Consider the following 13493-nt stretch of genomic DNA (forward strand, 5'->3'; position numbering starts at 1 on the left):
CGCACACGTCGTCACCACATGCATCAAGCCGTAGAACAAACTCTCATATAGAATCTTGTATGTATGCGCAGATGTAGCAAACATGCAGCATGGCCAAAGTATCACATCGTCCAGGTCATGCCAACAAAACACCCCAACGCCACGCTCTAATGCAATCTATACGCCAATGCCACGTCTCATTACGCCAGCATGGGCTGCGATGCCTGCTCGGAAGCCAATTCCCTCGCCCTCCTCGCCGCTCTGTCCTTGGCCCTCTGCGCCTTCTCTTGGGGTGTGAATTGTAGCGGTTCGGCAGGCACCTTGGGTAGTACAGGAAAGGTGCACTTTCCTTCTGCTTCGAGAGCTTCGAGCTCGTCTTCGACTTCGTCTTCGTCTTGGTTGGACATCTTGTTCGCAAGGAGCTCGCTGATTTCCTGTTGCGCATATCAGCATACATGTCATGAGAGGCTTGGCTATGCGGCGCACCTCTTGATAAGCCCGGGCCTCCTCGTTCTCACCCAGCAGCTTCTCCACGTTCTCTATGCCGCCCATTTCCTTGTGAATCTCTTTAAGTACCGCAGTTCCCTGCTGCAGACCAAACAAGACATCCTTCTGCACAAGGGCGAACTCGACATCGCTAGTGAGGATCTCCAGCTGTGCCAGTTGGGCATCAGTCTTCGACAAGAGACCTTCTTGGTACTTCTTTCTTCTCAGCGCTAGCTTGGCTTTATTCGTGTCGCCCTTGGCTAGACATTCTTTCGCAATCTCCGTTTCGCGATCGGTGAGGACGGTGATGCGCTTCTGGTACTGCCGCAGCTTATCGCGCTGGTTCTTCATATCCAGGATCGCCCTGGAATGTCAGAAACGTCTTGGTGTATCAGTAGAATCAACTCACTTATCCTGGGCAGAGATCTTGTTCGCGCTGCTCGAGTTGCCCATATTGCTACGATATCCATGAGTGATGATGGTTGCGCATGCGACATGTCCCGGGTGCCTTGATTGACGTATGCGAACTAGAGCGGAGCTAAGCACGGCGCTAGTCTTATCGATAGTCGTCGCGAACTTTTTTGGAGACACGAGCATGTGCATCAGAGGTGATATAACACCGTCGCATACATCTTCAAGTCCAGGCCCACCGTAGCATATTCGTGCCGCAGTTCTACATTTAGTCCTTGAAAATCAGTGCCAAGGCCCACTAGCGATAGCACTTGCAAACCACGGGAACTCACTCCAACAGCAGTCATCCTTGACAGCCCTGGCTCAAGGGATACTGGCCGTACCGAACCGACTTTCCGATCGTTCATACACTTTGACTGGCAGGTACATCAACCTGTACTCTGCGTCTGACTCACCCACGATACCACGATAATTGCCATGGTCTCAAAAGGTCGCCCCTCCCTCCAGGCAGGTCTGGACAAGGAAGTGTACCAGGTCGTACGCAAATACTTAGACGAGAAAAATGAGTCAGCGCTGAAACTGCGCTTGTCGACGGTTTACGACTATATACAGCGCTCAAACTCGAGCTTGAAGAGACGGCCAAAGAAGCAGATTGAAGACTCCATTGACCGCGTGATCGATGTCATCCGCGAAGACGAAGAACCCGATTCTGAAGACGAGATGGCCGAACTTGAAGGAGACTTCACCATGGACGAACCGAAAGAGAAGAAGGATCGTTCAAGCGATTGGATGAATAAGCAAATTGTCAATCAATGGGCAATTCCGCCTGCCGCGAATGGGGAAAAGAGTGAGAAGAGTGAGAAGAGCAAAAAGCGGGATAGCGGCAAGTCAAAAGAGGAGAGGGAGGCTAAGAGGCAGAAGAAGGCAGGGACTCAGGAGAGCAAAATCGACACCGCAGCGCCCACAGGTGTTACCTTGGAAGATCTCGGTGGCGTAGAGAAGGTCAAAGAGCAGCTCAAAGAGCATCTTGTACTACCCCTTCTCTGCCCACAGGAATATGCCAACCGCAAGATCCCAATACCACGTGGTATACTGCTCCATGGCCCACCCGGATGTGGTAAGACTGTCATAAGTCGAGCCTTCGCCGCCGAACTTGGTGTGCCTTTTATTGAAATCCTAGGTCCATCCGTTGTATCGGGCATGTCTGGAGAGTCGGAGAAGCAAGTACGAGAGCACTTCGAGAAAGCCAAGGAGGTCGCTCCATGCTTGATCTTCATCGATGAGATCGACGTTATTGCACCTAAGCGCGACAGTGCACAGAGTCAGATGGAGAAGAGAATAGTTGCTCAGCTTCTCATATCTATGGACAGTCTTGCCATGGAAGGCAACAATGGCAAACCTGTGATTGTACTGGCTGCTACAAACCGCCCTGACAGTCTGGATCCAGCCCTACGTCGAGGAGGTCGATTCGATACAGAGATCAACATGGGTGTACCAAACGAGCTCATGCGACGGTCTATACTTCAAGCTCTGACTCGCGAACCAAAATTATCACACGATGTCGACTTTGGTATACTAGCGAAGAGAACAGCAGGATTCGTCGGTGCCGATTTGAAGGATCTTGTCAGCAAGGCAGGCACATGGTCCATGGACCAATTCCGAAGAGCACTCGAAAAGCAGGCGGCCAATGCAGAGACTACGATGGAAATCGACAGTGACATCCCTCTCAACGTAGATAGCCTCATGAACCAGTCGATCCGCCGACTGATCACCCGTGTAAGAGATACAGAAGCTCCAAGACCAGAAGGATTTGAGGATACCGTGATCACGATGGAAGCCTTCGAAGCCGTCCTCCCTACCATTACCCCATCATCTAAGCGAGAAGGTTTCGCCACTGTACCGGATACTACATGGCGAGACGTCGGAGCGCTGGCAGGTGTTCGCGAAGAGCTCGAGATGGCCATTTGCGAACCCATCAAGGATCCTGCAAAGTTTGCAAAATTTGGTATCTCGGCGCCTACTGGCGTGCTGCTATGGGGTCCACCTGGTTGTGGTAAGACGCTTCTGGCTAAGGCAGTAGCGGCGGAATCCAAGGCGAACTTCATCAGTGTTAAGGGGCCAGAATTGCTGAACAAGGTACTTTACATACTGCGATATACACTTTGTCCCATGTTAACAGGTTACAGTATGTCGGAGAATCCGAAAGAGCTCTACGCCAGGTGTTTATGCGCGCCCGATCCTCCGTACCGTGTGTCATCTTCTTCGACGAACTCGACGCACTCGTCCCAAAACGCTCCACCGAGCTTCATGAAGCCTCCGCACGTGTCGTCAACACTCTTCTTACAGAGCTCGACGGCCTGTCTATGCGTGAAGGTATCTACCTCATCGCCGCCACCAACCGGCCCGAAATGATCGACGAAGCCATGCTCCGACCAGGACGCTTGGAGACCCTACTTTACGTCGAACTGCCCAAACCGGAGGAGCGTGTCGATATTCTCAGAGCGCATATTCGAAAACGTGGCGTCATCGCCCCCGAACTCGCTGAGATAGGCCGCCAAGATGTCTGCAATAACTTCTCAGGTGCTGATCTTGAGAGTATGCTACGGAAAGCTGGACAGCATGCGTTGAGGCGGCGCAGTGACATTGTGGAGGAGCTAGACTTTGTTGAGGCGGCCAAGACGGTTAGACCGAGTGTGGGCGACGTGAAGAAGTACGAGAAGCTGAGGGAGAGGTTCGAAACGAAACTTTTCTAAAGTAGGTGCTGAAGGGATTCGCGGGTTTTTGTAGCATCAAATGGCTCTGTTTGGGTGCGCGAAGATAGGCAAGCCTTAGTATGAGGAGATCTCCCTAATCATATAGCCTAGGGATAACGTGGTTCACAAGCGAGTCGCCAACACAAGCGGGTCGCCACCCCAACACCAGCGCGACGCCTGCGCAACAACGTAGTGTAGCACCAGAACACAATATTGTACTATAGGTAACAGATTACTATTACTCAGAAGCGTCACTATCATCTACATCCTCTATTTCTACCTTGCAGGTGCGAGAGTTATGCCCAACCTCGCTGCAACGGCCGCAGCGCCTCTCTGCGCGCACCCTCTTCGCAGGCGTCTCGCTGTCCTCACGCCTACCACCGTCCATTTTAGCAATTAAGTTAGATACCTCACCAACTGTTAGAGTCTCCTCTGCGCGTACGTACCGCCTTTTGCGAGTCTTGCGCTTTGTAAGCGTGTCAACAGCTTCTCGAAGGCTTCTCACTTCCTCTCGCATTAACACTATATTATGAGCTATCTGCTAAGCGCCTTTACCTAGCTGCTTAACCTGCTCGTCTAATGAGCTTGCTAGTGACCCTTGGTAGTTTCGCATGCGATTTCGAATCAGCGTAGATTGCGCCTCTATCTTGCGGGCGTTGCGCGGTGTTTGCGCCTCCTAGGCGACTGTGCCTGGTGCAGGTGGCGTCGGCGTACGCAGCTGCACATCTAGCTTTGATAACACAACCTCTAGGTCGTATAGGACTAGCCCAGCACCTCGAAAGCCTGCGCGAACATTCTCTAGTATAAACGTCTTCTTGTGAGCTTCTTTGAAGGCTGGTAGGAAGGTTTCCTTGTTAACATGGTGGATGCGGCTGCGTGCCAAGAGCGAGATCCCATCGCCGTAGTGGCGCTTCAACAGCAAGTGGGGGACAACGTCAAGAGGCTGCAGGAGGTGCGATGAGTGAGGTGGCATACAGAGAGCGATAATCTTGTTCTCCTTGCAGTAGTCCTGGAAATCTACTGAGCAGTGGCTGTCATGGCCGTCAATAATAAGCAGCCTATATGCCCTAACAGAGGACGCCTTCGTATGAGCATTAAAGTGCTTAAGCTACGCGAGCGCGAGGTCGTTGTTAATCCAGCCAGTAGGAGAGACAGTGATAATCTAGTCGCGAGGTAGATCTGCGAACTAGGAGGTAATAAGGACCTTCCCCGCAAAGATGAGGAAGGGCGGGATAACGCGCCCTGTCGCAGAGGCGCCTTGGACTAGAGTTACCCACTCACGATCGCCAGGCTGTAGTTTCTTCTGTTTCCCAGGTTTCTCTAAGCCTGTAACAACAAGCTGAGAGGATATCTTACCCATTATAAAGCTAGACTCGTTAAAGTTCTAGGTATCCTTATCTGCGATACTATGCTTCGCCTTCATCGATTAAACAAGCGTGAACCAGGGCCTAATAATCGCTGGGTCCTCGCAGACAGCTCGCTGGTGATCGTACGGACGGCTCCATCGCGTTCGCAGCTCAGGTGTACGCTTAATGAAGTTATCAACCCAGTTCTTGCCTGTAGGCTTCCCACCACGCTCTCTCAGCAGTCTATCAGCTATATCTCGTACGTTTGCCTTCAAGGGCGGTATACCACGTAAACTCTCTTCAAGTATACGCTGTACAATCGCCTCCTCTTCTAGCTTTGTAAGGCGTTTTGAGTTCGGCTCACAATCGCGTCGAGAGCGTCGTCTAGCGCGTCGGTCAACAAGCGTTCTTCGTGGGACGTTATAGATTGCTGCAGCGCGTGCGTTGCTTTGAAACTGATAAGAATTAATATCTAAGATAGCAAGCTGTATATTGCCTTCATTGTAGGTTCTTTGGGTATTGCGTAGTTGTGACATTACGTGAAGTTGCTGTGCAGGCGCCGCGCTGGTGTTGGGGTGGCGACCCGCTTGTGTTGGCGACTCGCTTGTGAACCACGTTATCCGTTTGCTGCGTTTTCTTTTTGTTAATGTGGAAGCAAGATTCACACCAATGTATATTTTTAGGGTACGTTATAAGCCGAGTATCTTCTAATTATGCATCCATCCTCTGAAATCCAAACACCTCACTATCATACCCCTCTCTAGCCTTGAACTTCTTCTTGAACCAACCTTTCACACCTCCCTCCTTTGCCTCCTCGGCAGGCTCTTTCTCCTGACCCTCCTTGCTGTCACCACTCGGCGGCCAATCGCTCGCCACAGGACTCAACGGCGTATCACTTGCAACAACACTGACATCGCTATCCTTACTCACCCTGTTTCCAGCGCCAATCCTCAGTGACCCCGCAGAGCTGGCGAGCGTCGAAAACGTCGGCGATCTCTCGAATATCGCGAACGTTGGTGATCTAACTCTAATACTAGACACCTTGGGTGACCCCGCCTCATAATTCAAGAAACTAGACATCGTAGGCGGCTGCAGCTCCGAAAAGTTTGAGAAAGTCGGTGATCTTACCACTTCACCCCAACCAGCAATTTCCGATACTTTGCACTCGAAACAAGAGGTGGCGTCGGAGCTATCTCTGTAGCGCAATTTGTGCTTTCTGCAGGAGCGACCGGTGCTAGGCTGGCGTTCGAAGGGTGTGAGTATGGGGCAGTAGGTCCAGTGGAGGAGGCGCGTGTGGGTGCAGCGGCGGTAGCGCGTGTGAAGTTCGATGCACATGATGACAGTTGGGTTGTTGAGGGTATTTTGTTGCGGCGGGGTGGTGTGAGGATGTCAGGAGCTCGGCTGATGGTGGGTGTGATCCTGGTGGACGGACGGTTGGATTGCGGAGAGATACGTGGTCCGATTATGCGAGCTGGTAGTGCAATGGGGAAAGGACAGGATCGCATCATCGCGAAGTCGTTAGTGGAGGTGTATCGCGTGACACAGTCGAGTGGTATCTTCTCCGCATAGAAGTGATTGCATGGTGAGACCGTGAAGAGTGGCGTATTGTACAGTGGTCATGGTGGAAGCGCGTCAATATCGCCTCTACCTTGTGATCACTGCTGCTGTTGTTCCTTTTTCGCACGAGGCTAGCTTCATGATCATTTTGTTTCTAGACTCAGCCGTTGGGTATCTGTATCTTCGTATGTCTTTCTTTACCATTGACAAAGTAGTAACATGGTCTTACCAGCAGTAGTCCGCTCGTACTATCTGTTCTTTTCTTATCCTATTTGTCTCGGCGAAAGTCTATGTCAGCGTTCAACCTCTGCAAATTTATTACTGATCTAATCTCACAATCTATTTTAACATGACTGGCAGCTTTGGGAGCCCTAATGTAGACACCGCGGAGGCAAAGAGACTTACTGTCTGCTCCTTCCGGAAACTCTGAGAGGTGTTGGAAACTGCTGACATACGACCGAGCCAATCGTCGTTCAAACCGTGAGTTGGAGCTCCTTGAAATACGATGGCTCCATGATAGAGCTTCTTTGGGTAACCTGGAGACACAGTCGTCGAATACTGCGGACATAAGACCGAGCCAGTATCAGCTCGTATCGTGGGTTTAAGCTCCACGGAGAGGGTTAGGTCCACAAGACAACTTGTTTGAGCAAGTTGAAGGAAGTACCACTGAACACTGCGGACGTAACACCGAGCCAATACACTTCCGCACCGATAGATAAGACAGCTCAGCATACGACAGAATTTGACAAAGTGCCTGCATCGAGAAAGTAGGCAAGATATCAGCTGAAAACTGCGGACACGGCACCGAACCAATACTTTGCCATTATCTCAAACCTGCAACAACACATAGCAGAAGCAAGTAGCTTAGTGTCCTTGCCAAGAAGCTAGATCAAGGATAATAGGAGACTGCGGGAAGTGTCGCCGATTGAAGCTACCTATTGTGGAAAGTGCCAGCAAGATTACAAGAAGTGTTGTTTGTAGCGGAAAGGAAAACCAACGAATGAAAGGCGCCGTTCACTATTATCTCCAGATCAAGGAGGTTTAATCGAGATCACAGGCTACCAGGGTTTCGAATCGAATGTGCGGCCACACGGAAGTTGGCTCCTCCCTAGTGTAGTATTCATTAGGCGCCGCGGACTGTGAAACAAATTTACCAATCTACGTGCCAGCGCCCTTCTCCAACACCTACGAAAGTTACCGATCAACCATGATGCCTTGGTCATTGGAAAACAAAACTAGCACTACTGTATTATGAGGTGTTCATATAACTGTTGTCGATGATAGACGCATTGTGTGCGAAAAAGACCGAATATTGAAAGTAACCGGATTTTAGTATCGCGATGTAAGGGGAAGAACCGAGTCCAGTTCTGCATAAACGATGCATTCTGGAGACAAGTTTCTCTAGTAGCGACCTTGAAGGGAAATTATAGAAAGCTATCAGGTAATTTACGAACAAGCCAATAATCTTGCATAGCTGCGTGTCCGTGGTGTAAGATTTGCTTCAAACTTACACGTCAAGCGTGGTAGTCGGCGCACAGCCTCAAGTCGCTCCCGAACCTGAAAGTCTTGACGCATAATGTTGGAAAGAAGTGGCGCGAACGGCAAAAATGTGCTTTTTGAACATAGGCCGAATGTGGACAATGAAGGAGCTTGCCACCGAGCTAACCAGAACGTTTAAGAAGCAGTAGGTCGCTGCAGGTCTGACTTAAGTATCACAATTCTTGCATGATCTCGGAACTTGACGTAACGTGTTTTATAAGCGAGTCGTCCTTACAAGCGAGTCGTCCACCCCACCAACTTTGATCACCTTTGAAGATCAAATCAGTTATGCCTCAACGCCAACAAGCTCTATTGCGCTCATCTGAAGCTGATATGCAGCTTACTATATCATCTCTTAATAGCCACCAGATCAAGACTGAGAGAGCTGCTGCTCGCGCGTTTAACGTCCCTCGAATGACGCTACGCGACCGACGCGCTGGCAGGCTTGCACGACGCGATTGCCAGCCTAACTCAAAGAAGCTTACCCAGCTAGAGGAGGAGGTAATTATTAGACATATACTCGACCTTGATCAGCGAGGATTTAGGCCTACGTATACAGCTGCGCGCGATATGGCTAATAAGCTGCTTGCTGCGCGTGGCGCAGGTCGCGTTGGCGTCCACTGGCCGCGCAACTTTGTCAAGCGTACAGACAGTCTTATGACGCGTTTTAATCGATCGTACGATAGGCAGAGAGCTCTATGCGAGGATCCTGTGCTAATCAGCCGCTGGTTTAAGCTGGTAGAGGAGACAAAGGCCAAGTACGGCATCTGTGATGAGGACGTCTACAACTTTGACGAGGCTGGCTTTATGATGGGCAAGATCCAGACTCAGCTAGTTATCACAGGGTCAGAGAGGAGAGGCAGGCCAAAGACTATCCAGCCTGGCAACCGCGAGTGGGTGACGGTAATTGCTGCAATCAACGCTGCTGGCTGGACAATCCCACCGTTCCTCATCTTTGCTGGCAAGTATCACCTGTCAGCCTGGTACGAGGAGGATATCCCACGCGACTGGGCTATCGCAGTTAGCGACAACGGCTGGACAACCAACGAGATAGGAGTAGAGTGGCTAAAGCACTTTATTAAGCATACTGAGGGCAAGGTAGTTGGAGCACGCCGCCTGCTTATCCTTGACGGCCACGAGAGCCACCAGTCTCTTGAGTTTCAAGAGCTCTGCAAGGAGAGCAATATCTACACGCTCTGCATGCCAGCTCACTCATCTCACCTACTGCAGCCTCTTGACGTAGGCTGCTTCTCGCCTATGAAGCGCGCGTACAGCCGTGAGATTGAGGCTCTAATGCGCTACAATATCAACCATATCACCAAGCTCGAATTCCTGCCAGCCTTTAAGGCAGCCTTTGATCGATCGTTCACCTTAGCCAATATCTGCTCAGCTTTTCGAGGCGCAGGCCTAGCCCTCTCCAGCCAGACGCTGTTCTATCAAAGCTCAACGTGCAGCTGCGTACGCCTACTCCACCAGCTGCTCTCGCAGAGCCTCCCTGGGAGGCTCGTACACCAAGCAACGTACGTGAGCTTGAGGCTCAATCAACGTTAATACGTGATCGCGTGCGGCAGCATAAGAGCTCATCACCAGCCTCGATTATTGAGGCGATTAACCAGCTTAAAAAGGGGGCTGAGGTGATGATGCTCTCAGCCGAGCTTATGCGCGATCAGATTACCTGCCTTGAGAGAGCCAACGAGGCAGCAACTAAGCGTAGGCAGCGCAAAAAGAAACGGATACAGAAGCGTGGGACCTTAACAAAGGGAGAGGGAGAGGATATACTAGCTCAAAAGGAGGCTGACCAGCAGATTGAGCGTGAACAGCGTCAAGGTGGTGAGCGATCAGGCCTTAGCCGCCAGGCTATTGCGCGCTGCAGGAGGTGCAGGGAGACTGGGCACAACTCACGAACGTGCAAAAAGGATGCTGTAGATACTATTTAATCTACTATATTAATCGCTTTGTTCTACCTTATTACGTTGTTGCGTTGCGTAGCTTTGAAGGTGATCAAAGTTAGTGGGGTGGACGACTCGCTTGTAAGGACGACTCGCTTATAAAACACGTTACATAGATTGTTGGCGGGAATAGTAGTTCGCGTGGGTCGCGTGCGCATACCTAGGTATGGGCTCCGCGGGATACCAAGACCGCCGCCGGGAGCAGAAAATCCATCATTCGATTCTCATACGATTTTTGACAGCTCGGCGGGGCGGCCCTTTCATGACGTTTATCGCGATCATGTTGTCGTAGAGTCAAGAAAGGACTCGGGCATCAGTTCATGTTTGCATACATATGGCGCGCTAGTAGTAAGTTGTGGGAGGGGCCGGACCACATGGATGGTAAAAGGTAGCGTAGTTGCGATCACCACCAAACCGTAAGACATATCCGTTGCATACCGCTTACCCCTCACTCCGATTTTCCTTAATCAAAATTCCGTTGTTCAATATCGATATCCGGCACCCCTCTCTCGTTCCAACGTTCCCAAGCCTTTTGGTCCCTCAGCGTTCAACGCGCTCTCTGGATGACCCAGGATGATGGCTTGCCTCGCCCCAAAAAACCCTGCATCATCATCGTCATTCAGCGGTACCGTCAGATCGCCCTCCCTTTCCCCTCCGCCTTCACCCTCCCATTTGAGGAATTTTTCAAACGCTGTGGTGCCACGTATGCTACCGGTTTTATCGTATGTCTGAATCATGTTGCGCATGTGGCCAATCTCGCGTGCGCAATCTTTACAGACGACCATTTGCCTACTAACATGCGTGCGCTTGACTGGAACTTCGCACCTCACAGCTGCGAGCTGGTGGTCTGGCAGGGTGCTGTAATCCAGCGTCATGGTACAATTGTAAGAACCTGAGCTTGAATCAGAATTTCGGGGCGTAACTGTGCCTGAGGGGCCAGAAGCAGCGCGACGCGAATTTGTCGATGCATTGGTAGATGACCGCGAGAGTTGTCCACTCAACGAGAAGAAGCGCCGTGTAGATGAGCTGCGCTTTGGTGGTGATGCGAAGTTTAGCGCAGGAGGGGAGATTGGTGGAGAGTTGGGCCCCCGGAGGGCGTTCAGCTTCTGGATTGCCGCGTCGCACAGCGTCCATGGATGCGTATGCGATTCCCCAATATGACCACACCTATAAATCAAAGCAGTCAGAGAGGCAGAATCTAAGAAGAATCGCTCTCTAACACATGCGATGCAATATGGGGTGACTTACCCATTGTGTTGTGAGTAGTTGTGGTAGCACATTGCGACTCCTGGGTAGGCTGATACTGGTGATTGCAAAATAGTATGACGTAGTAGGAGGCTTGAGTTAAAGTGGTGCGGTAGAACGAAGTATGCAGGGGTTGTTCAACGGTGGATGGAGTCAGACCCTGAGTTATAGAACACGAAAGTTGTGTTGAGGAGTGAATCGACTTGCACATGACACTTATGTTGTGAGCAACACATAGTCAACATGTCAGCTATGACTTATCACGTATTGTCAATCTGCTCTCGTATCCTGCCATGGTGCCTTGATTCCTGAGTGGAGCGGTGAAGCGATTTCCACAAGGGTTGAGTTGGTCACGTGCTCTGGTCGACGTGGCAGACCATGGCAAAATGTGATGATTCGAGTCTCAGGCTATCAGCGCTGACGGTTTCTGCATGCGCACTGTAAGACATTGATGTGCAAGGAAAGAGATACTAGCTGCAGATCTGTTGAGCTATTGTAAGCGGCTCTTCGCCTACAACGCAAATGGTAGATAGACCATGGCAGTGAACTTCAACGGACTCTTTCGTATGCGAGATGTATTGTTTGGTATAGGGGTGCACGCCATAATCGTTTTGGAATGGCTACCCGAGAGCCCTGGCGCTTCGTGTTGGATGAGAAGGGCCAGACTATGATGATGTCATAACCTCGAGGATCTCCTCATGGGTGGCATGGCTGGGTGGTGAAGTTGTTGGAAATCTTGGAATGTTATCGCTGGATTCGGCCCTACAAGTAATAACGACAGGAAGGTTTATGGCTGGTTGCGAAGTAGTGATGCAGGAGAATCAATGTTTGGGGTCGTTATGCCGGACCTAGCACGAGCGCTGGCCGTAGCCGCTCTGGCTCATCGTATCTGCTGCTTCGTTTGTCAATCAAACGAGTCAGTCAACATCACTATACCATCCGACTGTCAGCACCACTCATCATTGCAGTCATCGCTGGCGGGTAACTTTGTGGTCGGCCATGACCAAGAAGAAGTCCATCTTTGAGCGCACCGTTATCGAGTCGTCATGGAGGCATTGCATTCTTAAGGGTCATCGCGATACACCTTGTCAAACCCCGAGAAACCCGAAGGCTTCGATCCGCGAACAACTTCAAATCTATATGGACTTCTCGTAAGACAATGTAAGGTAGGAGCTATTGCCGCTAATCCAATAAAGTCGCGCTGTGCGACGCGACGAGACGTGCGGTTCACGGGAGAACATTCGATCTCAAGGCCATCTCAACCATGCCAAAGTATGCGATTCGTCAGAGGCGTAGTCTTCTCTCCCAGTCACGATAAACCGGGGTACCTTTTGCAAGGCTGTACCACGGCTCTTCAGGTACCACAAAGCAGGACCCGAGCTATGATATCGCTGCAAAGTACGGCAATATGTGCGTAATGTAACAGATCAACCCTTTTCTACTGTGATCTTGTTTCACGCCTCGAATCCGCATCTTCTCGTATTCTTGCTTCGCACCAACTACCGGGATACCTCAGTTTATCCTCACGTCCGATGGAAACCCGCCACGATGTGTTGTATAGTATGGTATTAGGGCTGGAAGATTGTAGACATCTACTGACCATCACTAGTTCCGCACGCGTCGCTACAAGCCATCCGAACATGAAGTAGTGAACAACGACCCTGCACAAGTCACCGCAGGTTCATCGACTCCTAAGCGATAGCCCTCCTGTCTCATCAGACTCGATCCACTCGCCAGCACCAAGCCTGTACAGACAAGAAGCGCTGCTATACCTCTTCCGCCTACATACCGATCGCGTGGTTCGAATACACCCAGGGTGCAGGATGTGACTGACCCTGCGATCCGGGCTTCGCTCTTTGGTCCTTTCGCTCGGATCGATCATCACCAGCAATATGGCTCTGGATTCGATTGAAGACCAAATATCACACTCCATGATTCTGGCTGCGCTGGAGTTCGTGGTTCTACGCGTTGTGGAAACAATGATTCTACAAATAGCGTACATCCAAGCTCTACATGCTCCACGAAGGATGACTCTGGGAACGGCGGGCATGGTATCTCACCGCACGGAGGTTATGGAGCCTTCGGTTACGCGGGCACTGATGTTAGTGACTTCGGCGGCGGACACATTCTTGGCTATAGTGACGGATGCGGCACAGGTGTCGGAGATGGAGGAGGTGGCTCAGGCGGAGGATGCGATTAGATGCTCTAATTTCTTTCGCTACGGATGT

The 13493-nt window shown here is 50.9% G+C and overlaps 3 protein-coding genes across 3 annotated transcripts; 1 reads left to right on the forward strand and 2 right to left on the reverse strand.

The window, feature by feature from the left end:
- Window positions 1-179: 179 nt before the first annotated feature.
- Window positions 180-918, reverse strand: ALTATR162_LOCUS6205 (uncharacterized protein; the record flags this gene model as incomplete). The annotated part of the gene is made up of 3 exons (XM_043313826.1): window positions 180-413; window positions 466-829; window positions 875-918. 3 exons carry the CDS (start codon window positions 916-918, stop codon window positions 180-182), a joined length of 642 nt encoding a protein of 213 aa, XP_043169761.1.
- A 435-nt stretch (window positions 919-1353) lies between these two features.
- Window positions 1354-3629, forward strand: ALTATR162_LOCUS6206 (uncharacterized protein; the record flags this gene model as incomplete). Its single annotated transcript, XM_043313827.1, has 2 exons — window positions 1354-3012; window positions 3063-3629. 2 exons carry the CDS (start codon window positions 1354-1356, stop codon window positions 3627-3629), a joined length of 2226 nt encoding a protein of 741 aa, XP_043169762.1.
- Window positions 3630-10502: 6873 nt separating this feature from the next.
- Window positions 10503-11300, reverse strand: ALTATR162_LOCUS6207 (uncharacterized protein; the record flags this gene model as incomplete). Its single annotated transcript, XM_043313828.1, has 2 exons — window positions 10503-11187; window positions 11269-11300. The coding sequence occupies 2 exons, from the start codon at window positions 11298-11300 to the stop codon at window positions 10503-10505; spliced, it is 717 nt and encodes a 238-aa protein (XP_043169763.1).
- Window positions 11301-13493: the final 2193 nt, after the last annotated feature.

This window comes from Alternaria atra (genome assembly GCF_907166805.1).
Source record: "Alternaria atra isolate CS162 genome assembly, contig: 25, whole genome shotgun sequence".
Classification (NCBI taxonomy): Eukaryota; Fungi; Ascomycota; class Dothideomycetes; order Pleosporales; family Pleosporaceae; genus Alternaria; species Alternaria atra.